Source organism: Chanodichthys erythropterus, chromosome 15 (assembly GCF_024489055.1).
Source record: "Chanodichthys erythropterus isolate Z2021 chromosome 15, ASM2448905v1, whole genome shotgun sequence".
NCBI lineage: Eukaryota > Metazoa > Chordata > Actinopteri > Cypriniformes > Xenocyprididae > Chanodichthys > Chanodichthys erythropterus.
In genome coordinates, this window is record NC_090235.1 from 16,223,426 (window position 1) to 16,247,834 (window position 24,409).

The window sequence follows — 24,409 nt, forward strand, 5'->3', positions numbered from 1 at the left end:
AAATTCTTTAGACACATTTAATAGCCCAATACCTACAAAAAAGCCCCAGGTTCAAAATCTGTAAACCCAACAGGAAGTGAGAGATTTTGAGTTTTCTCTGCAAAATTTTGGCAGTTTTTGCCATTTCCAGATGTTGTACTTTACCAAACTCCTCCTAGAGCTTTAATCAGATCAACATCATATTTGTTGTTGTAACTCGGCATCCAATGTCCGATCTGCCACAAACTTCACTTTATTAGAGTACTGGCCAGATCTACATAACGTCTTCATACAGTAACTGAAGAAATGAGAAATCATTCATGCACATATTAAACAAAAAACACCTATAAAGAATTATGCAGTAGGACAATGTTTGATTAAGTCTGTCTAGCATTGTTTTGGAATGATCTGATGCATTTTAATATATAAAGGTAGTCTCTGTGGTTCTTGGAGAGGAGTTTTGGTCCTGCGTTTAAGAGGTCACTCAAATGTTTGTTTAAATAAACAAACAAACAAACAACAACAACAAAAAAAACTTGTAATTTCTGTCTTTGGGATCAAACAACAGTCTCTGCTTAGCTGGACTGGCTGACTCCAAAATAACGAGATCTTCTGATTTAGGGTCCTGATGAATAAGTGCCAAACATTGTTGGCAATTAAAATGTATTGATAGAAATTGAAAATGATTCCTTCATATGCTGAGATGAGGTGATGTGTTGTTGTGTCTTATTTCAGGATGGCCATCCGAGTGATTGTGTTTCTAACACTTACTGGACTGTGCGTCGCTCATCACAGAGGTACGTTTAGAATAATACAATTAAAAAAATACAGGATTTAAAAATCTGTAACTATTGTGTATCATTACATATAAATCAGACTTATTGATTAAAATTATAGGCTGAAGTACTGTAATTGAAAGCTTGTGATTTATTTATTTATGAAGACTATGTGATAGAATTTATGTACATATTAGTGTGTGTATAACTGTTATTATTTTATTAACAGAAAAGGATACACCAACCTACATTTGTGTTCCAAGTGAGTGTTCTTCATTTCTTTGAATGTTGTCAGTAGCACATAATATAACATATATTTTTAATGAATATATTCTTACAGAACATTTGGTAACCATTAAGGGACAATCTGCAGTGTTATGCTAACCCTCTTTTAGGAGTTGGCAAAGGTCAACACAACAAACAAAAATGTTTTGTCTCAGTTTTAACCATAACTTACCTTTAAAGACTAAAATAAATAATAATAGGAGAAATAATGGGAGAAAAGCAGTTTCAATCAAAAATGGGTGATTGAATCCCTATGGGTTTCATTAAAATAAAATCTAAATTTTGAACAAAATCTAAGTTTTCAACTAAATTCACAATATCACCAATGGTTAGCGCTTGTCAGCAACAGAACACAATACAGTTATCTGTAGCAAGAAGGAAAAAATCCATGTGTCATGTTACCCTCTGCAACCCTCTTCCTCTTATCTTGCTGTGAGGCAGTGCTGGCTTTATATGCTGGCTTTCCCCAGGCTGCAGCCAATCAGTGGAGCTGAGGTGAATGGGCAGAAAATCAGCAACAGGTCAACCCAATCACCTCCATGAGAATGGTAGCAGTAGACATGAGGGGAAAAACACACCATAAAGCACATAGAACAATCACAAATAAAATACTCTCAGGACGTGACAGTTGTTATTACTGTGACAGAAAACTGTAATAAACACTTGGATTTTATAGCTTAGCATTATTTTGCCCATTATATTGGGATTATACTTTAGCACATTACAGTAAAAAAAAAAAAACATTATTGTTTATTATTTTATGTTAAACAGGAAATCTTGCTTTTGGAGGAACAGCTGTCCAGTCTTCCACATATGATCATTTAACAGCTGCTAAAAATGCTGTCGATGGCAACAGAAATTCAATTTACACAAGTGGGTCATGCAGTCATACTAAAGCGGACTGGGACCCCTGGTGGAGAGTTGACTTGCTGGATGTCTACAGGATAACCAGGGTTAGCATCACTAATCGTGGAGATTGTTGTGCAGAGAGAATAAATGGTGCTCAGATCCGTATTGGCAACTGCTTGCTAAATGATGGCAACAATAATGAGCTGTAAGTATTGTTTCTCTCTTAATACTTACACAAAAGGTTAGAAAATGAGTAAATAAGATAAAATTACTTTGAATAAATACTTTGACAGAAGCTTTAAGATGCTTCATGATGTTTTAATACACACCTCTCTATTTCTCTGTTACTGTGTTTCTTCACAGGGCTGCGACTGTTGTGTCCATCCCACTTGGAGAGACACGAACATTTAAGTTTTATCCTATTAAGGGGCGATATGTCAACATCTTTATACCTGGTCGCAATGACTATCTCACACTGTGTGAGGTTGAGGTGTTTGCAGGTGAGTGATAAAAGGAGAGAGACATGGTGTGACATTTGTACTGTATGTACTATTTATACTATGTGTACGTTCCCTTAATAATTGTTTGTTCTGTTTTCATTGCCAGATTAAGTGGAATAAGATGATGTTACACCACAGTCCACTGATTCTATAAGCAAAATACCAAAATACTGTTTTCTGAGCACTACTAATATTGTGCTATTTCATTGTTTTCATTTTACCTGTGCACCTTTTATTCTTAAGATAAAATATAAGTTTCAGTGCACATTCAGTAAAGGAATTAAATGTTTTTTAAAAAGCACCTATCTTTGTTTATCTTTGCTTTCTATATGAATAAATTACTTCAGCATTGCATGTTGTATTTCATGTTTCTGGATCAAAAAGGCTCATTTAGATATTTACAATGAGGAGGAGGAGGTGTAGTGTTACATATCTACCCATCTAGAGTTGAGGAGCTGGTAACAAAGTAAAGAAGAATTATATTTTTCATAGAGAAAAAAAAAAATGGATAGAACGAGGATGTCCAACCTTCTGTCCCAGAATCAACAACACAACCACCAATTCAACCAATATTAACTTTTATTTTTCTGTTATAGAGAGTAAAAAAAAGAGAAAAAAAAAACAATAACCATGACAGAAAAATAAATATCCAAAAGAATAATAATGAAAATGTGTGTGATAGCTTCAGGGAAGAGTCTGGACAAAATAACAAACAAAACAATCGATCTAATCCAGAAATCTCTCTAAATTACCTGGAGAAAGATAATCTAGAAAAAATAAATTACATAAACCTTCCCTCTCTCCCTGTTTAACCATTTAAAAAAAAAAATTATAATAATACAAACAAAGTATTACAGTATTACAAACAAAAATGGCTCCCTCCTCTTACTTTCCCCAAAACAAGAAAGAACAATCCAATCGCCTCCAACATCAACTGACTGAATACAGCTGGTCAGTCAGAGCACCTCTTATGATGGAGGAAGATGAGAGAACAGAGTACAAAAAATACATCTGAATACAACACAAAATATACAGGCATAAATGTATAACACAACACTATAAAAAATGTACGCCCTCAGACAGATATGAAATGGACTCATGAAGCTAATGTGTGAAGTTAAATGCCTTTAGTTCACTGCTCTTTCATCTCAAATGAGATCAGACTATGCAGCTGTTTGTGGTCCTGCCTCATTTACAGTGTTGAATCCCAATGATCTGATTAATAACTGTTCCATGACAGCACTGAATTAGCATCAGTTTGAGCAACAGGAAGTAATATCAAAGCCAAATCGATGTTGTTGGCACTTCTTGGTAAATAACAGTATTCATATTCAGTGAACTGCGAACAGGTGCGCGTGCCCGGAGAAAACAACTCACTCGAAAGTATACGAGAAGAAGGGATGAGGTGACGTCTGTAGGGACAGCGGGACAAGTTCTAAATCAATGCTAAATTATGGTAAGGCAAAAGGTCTAAGCCATCGGAGGCTGATTTACGTAACGTAAACAAATAAAAATGGGGGGGAAACATGCAAAAGATAAATGCATGTATGCAGCTTACTCATATCGTAATAATAATAGACAAATAATAAAATATGGCCTATCTCTTATGTTATGTTGCTTGCTATGCTATTACACATTGGCCAACAATATTAACTTTTCTGTCCAACTAGCTTAACCAGAGAGTAAAATGTGGTTTTGTAACATGTAACTTTTTTTTTTTAAACAAACGTAATAGCCTACTGTGATATTTTACTGTAAAGTTGTGCAATTTTGTAGGATTTATGATATTTTGTTTTATTTATTTGCCCCAATTTGTAATAATTTAAGTATATACGTTTATATAAAATAGCACAATTTTATGCTAAATTCACTTTAATAAAGATCTACATTTCTAAATTTCATTCATAGTGATAGACATGAAAAATGTGCCTGGGTTTAGTGGAGGATTACTGCCATCTACTGGAAAGCAAACACTTAATTCAATTTAAATTAAAATAACATGTATTTTTAACTACAGCCACTAGATTGCTAGAGAATTAATCAATGGTTCACATTATAAAAACATTATTATTGTACTATCATTTGTACTATCATGGGTATTTAAAGTGTCATGAATTAAAGTAGGCCGGTCTAAGGCATGAAACTGCAGGGCTGAAATTGAGTCCCAATCCGGCCTTGGATGGTTTAAATAATTTTAATATTTTCTGGTATATCTAAGTTAAGTTACAAAGGAGCTCTGTTGACATAGACTTAGCTAACGTTAGCTACAGCTTGATGAATTGAGTCACTGAACACAGCAGGAGAGAACGCAACGTTAGCCAGCTAGCTAAAGCTCTGGTGGAAAATTATTAGCTAACGCTACCGTTTTTGAGGAAGTAGATTTTGAGTTGAGGGGACTGACAAGGCAGAAGGTAAAGTGGTCCACCGTTCTATCAGTAAGCAGACCTGCCAACCTGTATGCAATTTGCATAGCGCATACGCATTTTGACTTCAAAGTACGCTGGTGCGATTTGTCACTCTAAACTACACAAAAACCTGGTGACGCCTCTGTGCATGCGCAGTCCTCAAATCAAGCAACAGCAAAAGAAGAAGAGTTCGACCAATCATAGCACTAGGTTGTAAGGAGGCCATAATAAGTTTTGACTCATGGCTGAAGTTAAGTTTCTCCAGCTGTCCCCAGGTTGGCAAAAAAAGCATCTCAAACTGCATCAGATTGATGCTTTAAAGTATGGAATATTTAAATTTTTCTTACGGGGGAGCATGCTATAGCAGGTTATATCCTTCTCACCTTTTTCAGCCCTGACCCGTTTTCATGCCTGCACATAGAAAACAGCTATTGTACATTGTAATAATATTTTACAAAGTTCTTACTGTATTTTTGATCAAATAAATGCAGCCTTGGTGAGCAGAGGAGACCTTTTTCAGAAACATGAAAACATCTTACAGACCCCAAGCTTTTGAACGTTTTTTAAAAATCGCCACACTCTATGAATATAATAACAGAAAAATATTTTACTTCATGCCTTTTGAACAGTCAGTAATTACACTGATTTTACTTTCACCTGTTTGCCAGCAGGGGGCGAAGTTAAGCCATATTTTTGTGCAAAATTCACATTTCATTTGTCAGTTAAGCTAAGGGCATTGGACTAACCCCCAGTTTCACAGACAAGGCTTAAGGTAACCCTAGACTAAAATGCATGTTTGAGCTTTTCTTTTTTTTAAACAAAAGAAACCTGCACTGACATACATGTGTCAGTGTAACTGTTTTGTCTCAAGAAGCACACCAGTAATGTTTTTTTTCTAGGGTACATTTATATAAGGCAAGGCAATTTTATTTGTATAGCACATTTCATACACAATGGTAATTCAGAGTGCTTTACATAAAGAAGAACCAAATACATAATAATAATGGAACACATATGAAATAGATATAACAGTAAAAAAAGAGAATTTCGCTATCTAGATGGAAGAGTTGGGAAAAAAAAAAATTAGAAGTTTTTTGTTGTCCATCAGAGTGGATCTAAATTAATCTTCCTCATACAGAGGGATAACTGTTTTTATTTGTCAGGTAGCTGTGAGTTTAAACATTACCCTTCCAGACAAATCTTCCTGGACTAACTCTGCACACAAATCTTCCTGAACTAACTCTATACAGAGCTGCATCCAGGGATAACCAAAAATAAATAAATAAATATATAAATATATAAATAAATATTTGTCACAGAACTGCATCCAGGGATAACAACAAAAAAAGAAAAAAAAAAAGAAAAAAAGAAAAAAAGAATAAAAGAAAAAACTTATTTCCTAATTCTCCCAGCTCTTTCAACCAGACAGCAATATATAAAATGCATTAAAAGTCAGAAAATAAAAGAGATACATAAAATATATAAAATGCATTAAAAATGAAAAAAATAAATAAATAAATAAAATAAATAAGAAGAGTTGAAAGGATAAAAAGATAGTGTGTATAAAATAAAGTATAAACAGTTTGGGCATAGTACAGTGCTCAATCAGCAAATGCATAGGTAAAAAGATGTGTTTTGAGTCTTGATTTGGATGTGGCTACTGTTGGAGCACACCTGATCTCTTCTGGAAGCTGGTTCCAGCTGCGGCTGGTGTAACAGCTAAAAGCAAACTCTCCCTGCTTTGAGTGAACCCTTGGTTCTATGAGCATATCTGCCATGTATTGAGGTCCTAGGCCATTGAGTGATTTATAAACAAGAAGCAGTACTTTAAAATCAATTCTAAATGCAACTGGAAGCCTGAGGACTGGTTCTGCTCAGAATCCTGGCAGCAATGTTCTGTACGAGCTGCAACTGTCTTATGGTCTTTTTGGGAAGACCAGTGAGGAGCCCATTACAATAATCCACCCTGCTGGTGATGAAAGCATAAACAAGTTTCTTTAAGTCTTGACTGGAGACAAAGCATCTAATTCTTGCAATATTTTTGAGATGATAGTATGCTGATTTAGTTATTGCTTTGACATGACTACTGAAACTAAGGTCTGACTCTAGTGTCACACCAAGATTCCTGACTTGATTTTTAGTTGTTTGACCCCTGGAGTGAAGGTATGCGTTCACCTTGAGAACTTCATCTTTGTTTCCAAACGCAATGACTTCAGTTTTGTCTTTGTTTAACTGAAGAAAGTTTAGGCACATGCAATTTTTAATTTCATCAATGCACTGGCACAGGGAGTCAATGGGGCTGTAGTCGTTAGGTGATAGGGCTAGGTAAATCTGGGCGTCATCTGCATAGCTGTGATGTGCAATTTGTTTTTTTTTCCTCATTATTTGGCTCAGTGGCAGCATATATAGGTTGAACAGGAGGGGTGCAAGTATTGAACCTTGAGGGACTCCGCATGTCATGGATGTCCACTCAGACTTATGGTCACCGATACTCACATAATAACCTCTCCCTTCTAAGTATGACCTGAACCATTTAAGGACCATCCCAGAAAGCCCAACCCAGTTTTCCAGCCTGTCAAGAAGTACGTTGTGATCGACAGTGTCAAACGCAGCACTGAGATCGAGTAGAACCAGCACTGATAATTTACCTGAATCAGTGTTTAGGCAAATATCATTTATTATCTTTATGAGTGCTGTCTCTGTGCTGTGGTGTGGTCACAACCATATTGAAAGTTGTCAAAGTATCCATTCAAGCTTAAGAATTTGTTCAGCTGATTGAAAACAACTTTTTCAATGATCTTGCCTATGAAAGGAAGATTTGAGATTGGCCTGTAGTTGCTCAATATGGTGTTATCCAGATTGCTCTTTTTCAGGAGGGGCTTAACAACTGCAGTTTTCAGGGATTTTGGAAAAGTCCCAGAGAGAAATGAGGCGTTTACCACTTCTAGGAGATCTGCTTCTAAACAGTTAAACACGCTTTTGAAAAAAAAAAAAGATGTGGGAAGTGTGTCAAGGGCGCAGGTTGATTTTTTAAGGTGCTGTACTGTTTCTTCCAAAATGTTACCATCAATTGCTTCAAAAACAGACATAATAGCTACTTTCTGAGGTTGTGATCTGATCTGTTTTACCCAGTGCAGCTCAAGGATGTGATATCCTTTCTGATATTATTAATTTTCTCAGAGAAGAAGGAAGCAAACTCACAGCATTTGCTGTCTGAGAGCATTTCACTGGGAATCTGACTTGGTGGGTTTGTTAGTCTCTCTACAGTAGCAAAAACAGTGCGGGTGTTGTTTAAGTTTCTGTTTATGATATTTGAGAAGAAGGTCTGTCTAGCTTTGCCTAGTTCCACATTGAAAGCATGAAGGATATCTTTATAGATGTTATAGTGGATTTCAAGTTTTGTCTTTCGCCACATGCGCTCAGCTTTTCTGCATTGTCTCTTCATATTTTGCACTACAGCTGAGTTTCTCCAAGGTGCTTTTTGTCTGCCACTCTTCTTCCTGACTTTCACAGGAGCAATGTTATCAATAACATTCTGTACTTTTGAGTTAAAAGAATCAAGGAGAAAATCAACAAAGTCTGCAGATATGCTTGGTTTTAAAGATATAGCCTTCATAAACAATACACTAGTATTCTCATTTAAGCATCACTTTTTGACCAATATAGATCTAACTTCAACAGTCGGAGAGATCAATATATCAATGAAAATACAGAAATGATCAGATAGTGCTACATCCTTAATGACAATGGATGAAATGTTTAGACCCTTACTAATAATTAAATCTAGAGTGTGTCCACGATTGTGTGTGGGTCCATGTACATGTTGAGTCAGATCAAAAGTAATCAAAACAGTTATGATTTCTTTTGCCATATTGAATTCTGCATTTTCTATGTGGATGTTAAAGTCCCCAGTAACAGTAAAACAGTCAAACTCTGAGGAAATTGCTGATAACAGTTCTGTAAAGTCCTCCACAAAGGCTGGAGAGTATTTGAGGCCTGTACATTACTATAAGTAGAATGCGAGGAGCACCTTTTAACACAATACCCAAGTATTTGAAAGTAATCACTAAATGACACTTGCTTGCATTGATAGACATCTTTAAATAGAGCAGCTACACCTCCACCTCTCCTAACAGCTCTGCAGACACTCATAAAAGTAAAGTTAGGAGGGGCTGTTTCATTCAGGATTGTTGAACTGCAACTGTCTTCAAGCCATGTTTCATTTAGAAGAATAAAATCTAGGTTGTTTGTGGTTATAACGTCATTGACTAAAAGTGATTTATTTTTAAGTGACCTGATGTTAAAAGTGCTAACTTAACAGTCTTGCTTTCTGTCTCTACAGTAATCTTAGTTTGACGTGTAATAGGTAGCAGATTAAATGGGTTTGCCAAACGGTTTGAGAAGGCCTCAGGCTTTCTATCACGTAATAAAACAGAAATAGAGAAAGCAACAGGCACACTGGGTTCCCGCTTGTTCTGTAAACATTTGATAAAGTCACTGTTATCATAGCGGGGACCCGACACATTATAGAGAGCTGTTATCGGTTGTTTTTGGTTCACCTAGAACAGATGGAGGAGGGTGAGGGCCCTGGTGTTGTGGCAGGGGTCGAAGAGCTCTCGCAGGAGGAGGGGGAGGGCGAGCTGGGCCCACAGGCTTTGGTGGTTTCGGGGCTTGACGCTTTTTTGTTGATATCTGGGGGCTCGCAGCAAAAGAGTGGGAGAGTTTGGTTCCAGCATACACCAGTTCCTCCATTTTCTCTGAGAAGCACAGAAGAGGGGATGCTGGAGAGAGGGATAACGTGTCCGGTGAGAGGGGCTGTTGCTCTGGTGTTACCGGAGGCTGTAATATGTTGTCCTGCCTTCCCTGGTTGTTTTCCCGAAAGTCTTCCTTGGGTGCTGAATCTTGGAGCGGTTCTAACACGTCACTGTCTCTTGGTGAGCTCTGTGGGCAGGGCTTAGTCAGGATTGTGTCCGTGAGCCGTGGTTGTTGTGGCTGGAATGAAGTTGTGTGGTCAGTTATATTCTGTCCAGGTGTGTTTTGCCATTCAGATTGAGTGGATTTGCATACACTGCTGTAAGATGATGGAGGCAGAAGTAGATATTGTCCTTTAGCACTCTTGAGCCCAGTTTGTTTGGGTGCAGGCCGTCATGTGTGAACATTTGTCTCTGACTCCAGAAAAGACTTTGAAGTTGTCAATAAAATTCAGTCCCTTTAAGTTGCAGGTTTTTTGCAGCCATGTGTTAAGCCCAAGCAACCATGTAAATCTATTTGTTCCTCTTGCTGGGACTGTTCCACTGATGAACGACTGAACTTTTAGTCTTTTAAGCATTTCAAAAAGTTAATTGAAATCCCTTTTAAGGAGTTCTGACTGCTCCTTCCGAATATCATTCTTCCCCACATGGATGATTAGTCTAGGGTTGCCACCCGTCTCGTGAAATACGGAATCGTCAAGTATTTACAGCCAAAATGACGCGCCCCGTATCAAATCAATACGGGATGCGATTTGTCCCGTATTTTACATAGGTCCATATGATGCAGCATCCCATGCAAATCATCCCACCCGCAATGTGTGAAGACACGTCCTGATTCTGCCCCTGATTGGGTAATACTCGCTGCCATCATGGTTTGATTGGTTTGCTTCAGGTTCACGGGCCGTGAATCATGGCCAATCAGAGTCAGAGGAGGGCGGGACGCCGCCTCGCCGGTTCTCTCCTGAGGCAGATAGTGTAATGTTTTATTTTTTTTATCACCTCAAATTTTTGATTGATAACGTTAGATTTCATATGCTGCCTATTAAGAAATAATGATAATAATGTACATTAATCATGTTATGGTAGGATTTGTTTATTGAGGTTAAGTTGTACAGTCAGACACATAAGCATTACTTTAATAAGAGATAAGAGATATATATTTAACACATATTTAATCAAAATATAGTAGGCTACCTATGTGAATAAAATAAACAACTATTTGTTATGCTTAACCAATTTAAATAATTGCATCATTCAATACTATAGAATTAACAATAGACAATATAAAAATGGAATAAATAAATACATAAATATATTTACTTGCCAATAATAAAAATGTTGCTGTGTTTTACTTAAATAAGAAATGTTTGTAGATATGTCATTTCCAGTTATTTAGGTGTGGTTTCACTATTTGGATGGTGTTACTGCAAACAATGACAAATATTTTAGCCAAAATCTTTGTTCACATAAAATGACAATTTACAATTTGTTCAATTTATAATTACTAAGTTATGGATCTGTTAATTTATTAAGTTAATAAAATATGGTTCACATCTCACAAGTTCCTCCAAAAGCTTATTCATTGTGGTCTTAGTCACACTTTGTTGGCCTATGTTTATTATTGTCATAGCTGTGTATTCAATATGACCACTTAAGTTGTGATAGTGAGAGACTGCATCTGTTCACACTGAGTTCAATAGCAGATATCTTATTATAATGTCCATTGGTATCAATCTTAATATTTTTATGAAAATATGTTTTAAGTTATGATATACCACCACTGGCATGCCATCGGGACTGTGGTCATCGTGGCATCCCTTATTTTTCTGTATTGAAGGTGGCAACCCTAGATTAGTCTATGCGTGGACTAATCATTCTCATTTATTATTTCATCAGAATAAAGGCCTAAACAAAGGGACTCTTTTGTAATAGGTTAATTTAATCAGATATCAGATAAGACTCATTTGGTTGGAAGGGCCTTAATTCAACAATAAATAGAGCATCATTTCTGAGCACAATATTATTCAACTAGACCCTCTTCACAGACTGCTGGTATGTATTAATATTCATATCTATGTTTAATAGCACATTTTTGGTTAAAAGTCTTCTGTGAGGTTGATACATTGATGAATTTCAGGTGAGTTGAATGTTTATGCACTCTCTACACCAGGGTAATGTTACAATTGGAATTGAAAATAAAAATTTAATTTATTGAATACAGTTTTAAAATCAAGTATTATTTTCACTAGTGATAAATTTGCAAAACTCTTGGCACAAAACTCTACACCAATCACACTTGTAACACAGCTCTTATGTTTCCTTTCACAAAACCATTATATCAGAGTAAATCTCATGTTTGTACTTCAAAAATAAATAAACCAAGTGAGTTTTTTGATAATTAAGAGCAGCTAGATTAAATTACATTAAAAAACATCACAGTTACTTATTGCACAGTGTGTTTCATTAGGTGGTAATTGTTTAGTCTATCAAATGGAGTGAATATACTCCGTTATATTATATCACTAAATTGACTGTTTAAGGCCCGAGCACCAATGGTGTGAGGACTCTATTGTAATTGCTCTGCCAATTATTATTTTTTTTTTTTCTGAGATGAATCACATTTTTGAGGGCCTAAACATGCTCAAAAACTCATGAAACTTTGCACACGCATTGGAAGTGGTGAAAATTTACTTCTGGTTTTTAGAATTAGGTGTGGTAAAATGGCTCGATAGTGCCACCTACAAAATTTAAATAAAAGGGATAGTTCATTTTTAACTGCAACTGTTGCCATCAGTCAGTCAAATAATGCGAGTGAATGGGATCAATAAGAGTTGAAAAAACTTGCATAGACAAATCCAAATTAAACCCTGCGGCTCATGATGACACATTGATGTTCTAAGACAGGAAACGATCGGTTTGTGTGAGAATAATTTTTCATATCATTTTTTACCTCTAAAACACCACTATGTCCAACTGTGTTCAGCACTCGGTTAGTGTGGTCTGATCGCGCTGACAACAGCAGTCAACGGCTCTGAAGAAACACAGTCACCTACAACTTGGACACGCTGGGGGTAAGCAGAGAAGCATCAAATTTTCATTTTTGGGTGAACTATCCCTTTAAGCGCCCTTCGGTAAAGTTATGAAATTCGGTAGACACGTGTAACAGCCCAATACCTACAAAAAAGCCCCAGGTTCAAAATCTGTAAACCCAACAGGAAGTGAGAGATTTTGAGTTTTCTCTGCAAAATTACGGCAGTTTTTGCCATTTCCAGATGTTGTACTTTACCAAACTCCTCCTAGAGCTTTAATCAGATCAACATCATATTTGTTTTTGTAACTCGGTATCCAATGTCCGATCTGCCACAAACTTCACATGTTTTATTAGATTACTGACCAGATCTACATAACATCTTCATACAGTAATTGAAGAAATGAGAAATCATTCATGCACATATTAAACAAAAAACACCTATATAGAATTATAAGTCTGATTAAGTTTGATTAAGTCTGTCTAGCATTGTTTTGGAATGATGTGATGCATTTTAATATGTAAAGGTAGTCTCTGTGTTTCTTGGAGAGGAGTTTTGGTCCTGCGTTTAGGAGGTCACTCAGATGTTTGTTTAAAAAAAAAAAAAAAAAAAAAAAACAATTGTAATCTCTGCTTAGCTGGACTGGCTGACTCCAAAATAACAAGATCTTCTGATTTAGGGTCCTGAGTGTTGATTTGGAATTTGGCTCTTTTTCACAGTTTGAAGGAGTTATTTATGTCTGATTAGCTCTCAGTTCCTACGCACGTGTAATACCTGCTTTATCCAACATTCAGAGAAGTCACAATAAGCTCAAAGCATCAAAAAAACTTTCACTCCTTTTTTACGAATAAGTCAAGCAGTGTAATTTGCCTTGGCAAATTTTGTTGCACAATGAAGAATAATTTTCTTGTATTAAAAAAAAAAAAAACCTCGATGAATAAGTGCCAAACTTTGTTGGCAATTAAAATGTATTGATGGAAATTGAAAATGATTCCTTCATATGCTGAGATGAGGTGATGTGTTGTTGTGTCTTATTTCAGGATGGCCATCCGAGTGATTGTGTTTCTAACACTTACTGGACTGTGCGTCGCTGATTCCAAAGGTACGTTTAGAATAATACAATTTAAAAATACAGGATTTAAAAATCTGTAACTATTGTGTATCATTACATATAAATCAGACTTATTGATTAAAATTATAGGCTGAAATACGGTAATTGAAAGCTTGTGATTTATTTATTTATGAAGACTATGTGATAGAATTTATGTACATATTAGTGTGTGTATAACTGTTATTATTTTATTAACAGAAAAGGATACACCAACCTACATTTGTGTTCCAAGTGAGTGTTCTTCATTTCTTTGAATGTTGTCAGTAACACATAATATAACATATATTTTTAATGAATATATTCTTACAGAACATTTGGTAACCATTAAGGGACAATGTGCAGTGTTATGCTAACCCTCTTTTAGGAGTTGGCAAAGGTCAACACAACAAACAAAAATGTTTTGTCTCAGTTTTAACCATAACTTACCTTTAAAGACTAAAATAAATAATAAACTTCCCTATAACTCCCTGACTACACATAACCAGGACCTCAGGGCTCTCAAGTTTTGAACTGAGTTCAGAGTGAGATTTCGGCGGCGACGGGGGTTTGGGTGGGGACGGGGGTCTGATATGAAAAATGACACATTCGTACAAATAAAAAAATATTTATTTAATTCAGCATTTTTGTGTGTATGTGAGTCAGTGAGTGAGTGTGAGAGATAGATAATGGTAATATAATCATACACATTATATTGTTGTTTTTCCTCAACATTGTAATGTGAAACAATATAAACATGGTAACCATATTCCGACTCTAGTGTACCTTATATGTACGTTACGTTCGGCACGATAACTGGCGCGCTCTGCTTTACTAGTGTTTTTTCCTGCTCGCTGCTTGAGCCTATAATGCTTTTGTTCTTTAGGCCTATATTTTTGGTTTACACATATAGTTTAATGTTTTAAACCGAATGAAAACCTTAAGATAAAACACAAACTTGTTGTGTTTTACCTAATCATAAGTTTGTTCAGAAATGGTGACGACAACTTGAATAAAAAATAAAAATTCATTTTCTCAAAATAATCGTAATTTAAAGCTGCTGTCTGCTATTTTTGGCCCTTTAGCGGTTAATAAACAGAACTGCACGCGTCTTGCGGAGGAACATTCTAGCCGGAGCTACTTTTCTCCGTGTATGTCTCATGGTATGTCTATGGCGAGTCCTACCAGTCCGGTCTGAAATAGTCCGAATATAAACACTTATTATAAGTGTACCATACCCAGCCAGCAATGACATGTGGGGCCCAGATGAGGGCTTCATGGGCGGCAAATGTGGGCCCCATTATGGGCTTGCACCCGGGATCCAAATTGGGGCAAGCCGTGGAAGCCCAGACGTACTAAAAGTGGGACCTGTAAGGGTACTGCATGGGTCCTAACTGGGCAATTCATGCCAAACCCATTTGGGCCCCACCTGCCCAAAGGGGTTTAAAGTGGGCTTACACCCGGGATCCACATGGGGGCCAGCCATGGATGCCCAGATGGGTTTTAAGTGGGATCTGTAAGGGTCTTGTGTGGGTCCTAACTGGGCAATTCATGCCAAACCCATTTGGGGCCCACCAGTCTGAAGGGGTTTAAAGTGGGCTTGCACCCGGGATACACATGGGGACCAGCCGTGGGTGCCCAGATGGGTTTTAAGTGGAATCTGTAAGGGTCTTATGTGGGTCTTAACCGGGCAATTCATGACAGACCCATTTGGGCCCCATCTGCCTAAAGGGGTTTAAAGTGGGCTTGCACCCGGGATCCACATGGGGGCCAGCCATGGATGCCCAGGTGGGTTTTAAGTGGGATCTGTAAGGGTCTTATGTGGGTCTTAACCGGGCAATTTGTGTCAGACCCATTTGGGCCCCACCTGCCTAAAGGGGTTTAAAGTGGGTTTCACCAGGATTCAACCGTGAATGCCCATATGGGCTTAAAGTGGGCTCTGTAAGGATCTTATGTTGGTCCTAACTGGGCAATTCATGCAAGGTAAGCCCAACCATTCATTTAAGGGAACAATCTAAGAAAAATTAAAAATGAAGAATGAATGTAAGTACAAGATAAATACAAGACACTTGATGCTTTGAACTGCAAGAAATATATTAAATTGAACAACAAAAATTATCTTTAAAAAACAATGTTACAACATACGGTAAACTAAAAATTATATTTTAAAAAAAATCTCTGAAAAAAAACCCTCCAAAAATACAATACAAAATACACTCATTATATAATACATTGAACAACAAACATAATCTTTAACAATTAAAATTTTACAACGTACCGGTAAATAAATAAAAAAATATATATTTTTTGAAAAATGTCTGAAAAAAAGAAAACAAAACATCTCTCCAAAAAATACATCCAAAACAGTCATGGCGTTTGTGTTGTCAATGTTCTTTTTTACCCATAGATATATGAGCAATATCACACTCGTAGCCGTGCGATATGGCTGTATATCAGCACGCTGTGATTCATCCGTAGGTAATCACTGCGTGCTGATATACAGCCATATCGCATGGCTACGAGTGTGATATTGCGTTTATACAACAGTTCGACGGCACGACTTCGGTAAAGTTGGTTTTATATTCGCACATTCGGACTTATGATAAATTCAAACTTTCCAATAAATGTGCAATAAATTAACCCATACGGTAAAAAAAAATATTTTCAAATATATTTTTAAATATATTTCAAAATATACAAAAATGGCCAAAAAATATATTCGCTATAAATATATTTTCACATATAAATATATTTTCCTAAAATGTATTTTTTGGCCATGTTTTGTATATTTTTCAAAATATATTTTACAATAGCATTTAAAAATATATTTTGCCCTACATATATTTCAACCCAAGAAAATACATTTACATGTCACATTTGAAATTTTTTTTATTTGTTGTCTATAACACGTGAACATTTGAATAAAAATCAGCAAGGAACATACTTTACAATGTTCAAAAAATTACAATATTCAAACAAATATAACTTTTTTGCTTTCAAGAAGTCTCACTTTCCCCACGTCAAATCCTCAAAGCCTCTTTGGACACATTTGGAAATCTCTTCTTGTGACATTCTTATGACATTCTCTTTTTCTGTGGAATACAAACAGAGATATTTAGAAAAATAATCCATCTCTGTGTGTTCAAGCAAGAAGGTCAAAAACCAAAGTGAACATGACGGTAATCCACATGACCTCAGTTGATTAATAAACTTCTTCTGAAGTGAAACAATAGGTGTGTTTTTGGAAAATACTGTTATGTTAAATTTGTTACATTACAGATTTGCCAACTGTCCAATATGGGCTCAAAGTCAACATGTTGTAATTTTGGATGTGTTTTAAAGCTTGAGGAATCATTTGCATGTACAGACTTTAAAATATTAGTATTTTTCTAACACACACCTAGTGTTTCACTTCAACTAGGGTCATGTTGACTATTTCATGTTTTTTACTGTGAAGCTGTTTTGTATAAAGTGCCACAGAAATGAAGATGACTTGACTATGAACATTATCCTGTACCTGTGACTTGTGGTTCTCCAGCACAATCGTTGGGCTGGTGGGGCAGACAGCAAGTGGACCAGCGTCTTGACAGATGGGTTTTGACCCGCACCTGTTCCAGACAGAAACAGATATTAACACAAGTGCAGAGAACATATCAATTCATAAATTACACAAATAAAATAACATAATTTGCTTAACAGTGCTTAATTTAAAAAAAAAAAAAAAATCTACTTAAAGTGTCTCATCATTCTTACCTTGTTGCTGTTGCACAAACCGTCTCTGCTTCTGCTACTGAAAATAAAAAGCAGATTTTTTCAGTAATGAATGACACATTTAAACCTGTAAGTCGTGACAAATAAGCATCTTCTGTTACAAGCAACTTACTGAATCACTGGCTCAACTGGATAATCGAAAACAGCTTGTCATTCAGCAGAAAGTGAATAAAAATTATATTATAGTAAGGCTATATTAATAATGATAATAATAATAGTAGAAAAATTGAGCGTATGAAATGCCATTAATGCCAAACCAGCATATGCCTGAACTTTAATAACGAGAAAATAACGTGTGCCTACTTAACAAGTTTAGTAAAACATTAAATTTAGCCAAAAAAAAAAAAAAAGACTTACGTTACAGACCACTATCAGTGACAGGAGCATCATAGATCGACAACAGCAGGCAGTACCGTCTCCCAAACAATCTACAGCTGAAATTTAAAAAAAAATATTAAACATTTTTTGTGTGTAACGTTAGTTTTCACTAGTGTCCAAATTAACAACAACTAACTGTAAAACGGAAATCTGAAAATATCAAATGCGTCTCATGTGAGCAAATAAACAAACGGGGCATTAATTTTACAATTAAAGTAAAAAAAAAACCTTGACAATAAAACATTATACATTCAAAGTAGCAATGAACATTACATATGTGAAAAATGACGACTAAAAATAAAGCTATAACGTTAGCTCTTACCTTTTACTCCGAAAACTCCCGGTTGACTGATGACCGTTACAGTTCAAAATGACGCGCATGCGCATTACTCCAAAAGTCTGTGAGCGCTGCTAGTGGTTTCCCATTCAAATTACGTCACAGTTAACATCGTACAGCTAGCGATTTTACTAATCTATTTATTCGTATTTGATGTAGATCTAAACGCTATATTACACTGACAATAAATTACAATTAAATTAATAAATAAATGAATTAATTAATAAGTAATAGACTAAAACACACATTTGTGAGGTGCCATGATCACTATTACACAGGTATTTTTTGGGAAGATATGTGAACAAAGTGTCAATGTGGAAAATATGTGGAAATTCATGTTTTTCAAAATTCTTCAAACATAATGGATAGTTTTGTTCGCAAGGCTTTCTTCCACGCACATTTGCATTGTCGACTGTAAGATTGGAAATGTATTTTCTTGCGCCCTGAAATATATTTTCATATATAAATATATTTTTCCTGCCCCTGAAATACATTTTTATATATATTTTAAGTATATGAAGGTTGAAACAAATATATATGGGTGATTCTTCAATTAGGGGAACTTTTATGTCCCCAGATTATACATTCATGTTAAAAATAATATATTATAAAATAAATAGTTTAGTTATTTCAAATAATATTTATTGCACCACCAAAAAATGTTATACACTAAAATCAGTATGATTTCCATGTTTAAAAATGTTTTCATCACTAATATTTGGCTACTCAAGCCTTGTCCCCAACCCAGACTTTAAAACTTGTCTGCTCTGAAAATGTGATAAAATGTTATCAGTTCATTAAAAAATCACAATATATGTTTAAACAGTAACTTAAAAAGGCACTTGATGCATAAATTGGGTTCAAATCTGTGCAATTTGTGAATATTTTTAACAATTTAGTATTGTCCACAACAATACTGTCATTACCGCGACAGTCTATGATTACAACAAGGATTTTTTTGAGGGTAAGACTTGTTTATGCCGTAACCATGGAAATGAAGACCAGCAAGGGAGCACATGTCAGCCATGGAAGAACAGTGACATTTGAAGTCTGAAAAAGTAAGTAATTTAATCATGAATTCCTTCTGATCATGGAGTAGACTTATTCAGCATCATCAAGAGCAGGTCATTTTTTAGGATTCTTCACCTAACCTAAGTCTCTGAGATCCTGACACCTCACACTCCTGGAGACTCCAGGTAGGTTTCAGTTCTGGGAAATGGTGGCGCTGGAGACTAAAGGGTTCGTGATGGTTTCACACTTAATTCTTCACCTTAATTCTTAATTCTTTTGCAGTTAACATGTGTCTTTGCTTCTCCAGCTGTTTTTGTATGACCCCGCTGACCCAATGAGCATTTCACTGTCCAATGGTCATGCTTTAACTTTGCAATTTCTAGTATTACATTAGTATTGCGTCCTTCTCATGAGTATTTAATAATTTTTGACTTTTCAGTCTGAGTTAAATCTCTTTTTTGGCTCATTTTATCTGTAAAAGAAAACCTGCCTAATAATTCTGCACACCTGAATATAGGGCATTTTTCATTTCCAGCCTTCATGAACAATTATGTATCACTTATAAATGATTAAAAACAATATTAATAGTAGTTATTAAGATTGATGTGGATTGGAATTGGTAAAATGTGCTTGGAAAAAAAATATGATCAGAAAATCAACTTGCCTAATAATTCTGCACACAGTGTATTGCATTACATTCATTCTTCAAGTCGATGTCCATAATATTATATCCATTATAAAAGTCAGTTTGAATGTCCTCTGAGGAAAGCGATCTTTGTATAACACTACAGCACTAAAAACAACTTGCAAAAGTTCCTTTCAATTTAAAAGTCTCTTGTGCTTCACTGACTCATTCCTCCTGTAAAGTGTTGCTGCCATCTAATGGCGTATTAATGTAACTTTCACTCAATCCATATTACTTACTAATGGACATATTTATATAAAATAATATTTATTGAACAACAAATAAGCACAATTGTACAGTTCAGTCAAACAAAGCACTAGTTATTTACAAAAAACAACAAAACAAAAAACATTTACACTTGTATGTGGGTTTTACAAATATTTAAGGAATGAAAAGGATTTTAAAGAGCTTGTGACAAAACCTCTTAACTCCATTGGATCCTCAAACTGTCAATCAAACTTCATTACATTAATCCGCATCCCCTCGTGAATGAAGTGTGCACGCAGTTTGGACATCTCTGTGCAATGCAAAGGTAAATAAAGATCTGATGTTAGAAAAAAAAAATTGTAAAGCGTTTTCTTTACTAAAAAAACTATACTATTTTCTATACTAAAAATGTTTATAAAGTTTAATGTTTTACCTATTTGAAGAGCGGAGAAGAGTCTTCGTCTGATATGTCCCGTCTAGTTGAAGCCAATATGCTAGCCTATATATAATGATGTAACATAACGCCGTTTATTATCAAATTTAACATAGCACAATTCGACTTGCTCTGGAACAAATAATAGATTAATAAAGACCAAAGATTGCCTGTTCTATGTACTCAAATTGTCTCATGTTTAACCACTATAAGAGCCAGCGAGTCACTGGCCGAGACTAAGCTGTTCTCGGCAGTTACAGAAGCACTGAACGGTCGCTGACGCCCTGGAGCTCACATCTCCGAAAACGTCAAAACAAGTTGTAAAATAGGCGCTGTTATTAAATATGAGTCACATATTTCAGGTCTAAACAACTACATTATCGCCTAAAAACTATTAAAACTGCAGTTTATGGTACAACAAGTAGTATTTGTAAAGCTTGCGGTTGATTTGGTCGGCCGCCATGACGGTCACTTCAAGTGGAGTGATACAAACGGTGAAAAGGTAGGAGGAGTGCTGATATCGCTGAAATATCGCATGGCTATCAGCCAATCAGATTCGAGAACCAGACAGAACTGTTGTATAAATATATATAAGACCCATATATGTGTTCCCAGTTCAAACCCATGCCAACTTGGCCCATAAATATATCATGCAAGACCCATATATGTTTTCCCAGTTCAAACCCATGCCCACTTGACCCATAAAAATTCTATGCAGGACCCATATGTGCATTCCCAGTTCAAACCCATGCCCACTTGACCCATAAATATGCCATTCAAGACCCATATATGTGTTCCCAGATCAAACCCATGTCCACTTGGCCCATAAATATATCATGCAAGACCCATAAATGTTTTCCCAGTTCAAACCCATGCCAACTTGGCCCATAAATATATCATGCAAGACCCATATATGTTTTCCCAGTTCAAACCCATGCCCACTTGACCCATAAAAATTCTATGCAGGACCCATATGTGCATTCCCAGTTCAAACCCATGCCCACTTGACCCATAAATATGCCATTCAAGACCCATATATGTGTTCCCAGTTCAAACCCATACCCACTTGGCCCATAAAAATTCTATGCAGGACCCATATGTGCATTCCCAGTTCAAACCCATGCCCACTTGACCCATAAATATGCCATTCAAGACCCATATATGTGTTCCCAGTTCAAACCCATGCCCACTTGGCCCATAAAAATTCTATGCAGGACCCATATGTGCATTCCCAGTTCAAACCCATGCCCACTTGGCCCATGCCTGTCCCTTATGGGGCCCATGTAATCAGCTCATATGGGCTTCCTATGTGGGACTCGTACTACAAAACCTACATGGGACCCGCTGATTTCACCCAGCCAAAGCCCATGCCCACACAGTACCCATGGAACCCGTAGTTAACCCATCTGGGCCCCACGTTTCATTGCTGGCTGGGTAATGATTCAGGATAAGACAGAAACACGGTTTGGAAAATGGATTCATGTTGTATATTCTCATTATATGATTTTTGTACATTTTAACACAAAAAAAGTTGCGGACTGCAGCTTTAAATACATGAATATTCGTCTTTTTACTAGCCCAAATATTCGAATACAATATTTTGGAAAAATGCCCATCACTACTAGCCAGGCAAGTTCACGTAAAAGTACTCTGGACAAACTAACCTACCAGCTGCCTGGACACAAATATTCCCCAGCAATTTGATGAGATGACTTACTGTGCTCATAGGATATGGTCCCACATCGATCACGATCAGTCTGTAGCCAGATGTGAATCAATGTGACTGACAGATGTCCTCCTCTGTAGCTAACTACTTCAGCGAGCATCTGAATGTCGTATGGATTATAAAGATATGGATTCAAGCGGATTAAATTGACGTCTTTTGTGATTTTATGTTGCGTTTTGGTGTAATTTCTAGTCCTGTGTCTGAGAAAACGCCTTTTGTGTCCCACGGAGAACAAAATAAGTATTACATGATAAATAATGGTTAGATGATTACAGAAATGTTATTCATTTTAAGGTTTTAAAGTAGTTTTGTTTAACGTAATTTGCAGTGAAAGTCACTAACAGCAAACTGTTTTTACATGTAACGTTAATATTTTTTAGTGCTGTCAATATTGTAGTTTCAGTGTATGAAAATGTAATTAAATATGTGTTGTAGAACCACACTTTGTGTAAAAATACATTCTTGTGCGATCACGCTGCAGAATAATTCAAAACAAATAGTGTAAATAAGAACCTATAAAGGGATCAAATTATCTTTACTGTATTAGTGGCAGTTTCGCCTTAATTATTGGCTTATTCTCCTTAATAAAGTTGAATATCACTCAATAAGTGCCATAATTGATGAGGATTTACCTTTCACTTTAGAATAGGGGGTCAAATTGCCTTTATTAGTACTGTATTAGTGGCAGTTTAGCCTTAATTATTGGCTTATTCTGCTCAATAAAGTTGAATATCATTCAATAAGTGCCATAATTAATGTGGATATACATTTCACTTTGGGGGTCAAATTGTCTTTATTACACTATTTTAGCAATTTATAACTGCAAAACCATCAATAATTAAGCATAGTTACTAGTTTATTGTTCAGTTAACTTAATAGAATGGCACAGAAATATAATTACATCACTACACAAAAATAATATACACGGTTTATTAAGTTGTAGATAATGACTAAAAGACATTTACTGTACATTCAGTTAATCATTAATTACTAGGTTATATTTGTTTATTTATAGCGTAAATGTCTGTCAAATATTTAATAAATTGTAAGTAATTGCTAATATGCTTTTATATATGTTAAATTAATCATTATCTACTATTGTGTCCATTCTTAACTAATGCATAATTGTGAACAAGTAAATCATTAATTACTAGTTTATTTATGCTTAACTAAAGAATAATTCTGACCCTTACAATGTAAAGTTAATCATTAATTAATGCTTAACTAATGCATTATTCTGGACCCTTAAAACAAAGTGTTACCTATTTAACTTCATGCCTTTTGAACAGTCAGTAATTACAATGATTTTACTTTCACCTGTTTGCCAGCAGGGGGCGAAGTTAAGCCATATTTTTGTGCAAAATTCACATTTCATTCATCAGTTAACCTAAGGACATTGGACTAACCCCCAGTTTCACAGACAAAGCTTAAGGTGATCCTAGACTAAAATGCATGTTTGAGCTTTTCTTTTTTTTAACCGAAATAAACTTGCACTGATATACATGTGTATACTTTTGTCTCAAGAAGCAAAGCAGTAATGTTTTTTTCTAGGGTACGTTTATATAAGCTACTTAAATGCCCTAATTGAACTAATGCATAATTCTGGCTTAATCTAAACCCTGTCTGTGAAACAGCAAATCAAAACAGCAGCATTAAATATGCAATCACATAATTTTCAGAATGATCTCTTCCAGCTGTCGGCCAGCAGGGGGCAACGTTAAGCCATACTTTTGTGCCAAATTCACATTTCATTTGCCAGTTAACCTGAGGGCAGGGGACTAAGTATGTGCTAATGATGTATGGCATCCTGTGCTGGTTTAATTTCCCCTGTCAGACCTTCCTCTCTGTCAGACGCACCGCTGTATACACATCTAAGATAACCCAGCTCTCACCTCCAGTGTGGTGAGTACAATCTTATTCACGGAGGAGAAGTACGCCTCCCACAGCATCTGTGTTCGCTGTCTCAGAGCCAGAACCCTGTCAATGCCCACCGCCCGCACCGTAGACGGGACCTGAGGGAACAGAGTGACAGAACTAAATGATGTAAGTCCAAAACCTCAGTGTCGAGTTTCTACCTGTGGACCACCTCCACAAACTCTCTCAGACACAAATGTGCTGCAGTGACAAAAGTTGCACTGATCTTAAGCTACATCTTAAGACACTTAAATTTACTGTAAAGCAAAAGTACTGTAGTCTACTA

General features: G+C 36.0%; 1 protein-coding gene across 1 annotated transcript in view; it reads left to right on the top strand.

The window, feature by feature from the left end:
• The first annotated feature begins 995 nt into the window (after window positions 1-995).
• LOC137001982 (uncharacterized) overlaps window positions 996-24,409 on the top strand; it is a 33,453-nt gene continuing 10,039 nt past the window's right edge. Inside the window, exons 1-5 of the mRNA XM_067361378.1 lie at window positions 996-1,017; window positions 1,482-1,588; window positions 1,812-2,094; window positions 2,253-2,393; window positions 6,612-6,616. Coding sequence (XP_067217479.1) covers window positions 1,540-1,588; window positions 1,812-2,094; window positions 2,253-2,393; window positions 6,612-6,616 — 478 coding nt within the window. The 5' untranslated portion in view covers window positions 996-1,017; window positions 1,482-1,539. The remainder of the gene's footprint in view (window positions 1,018-1,481; window positions 1,589-1,811; window positions 2,095-2,252; window positions 2,394-6,611; window positions 6,617-24,409) is intronic.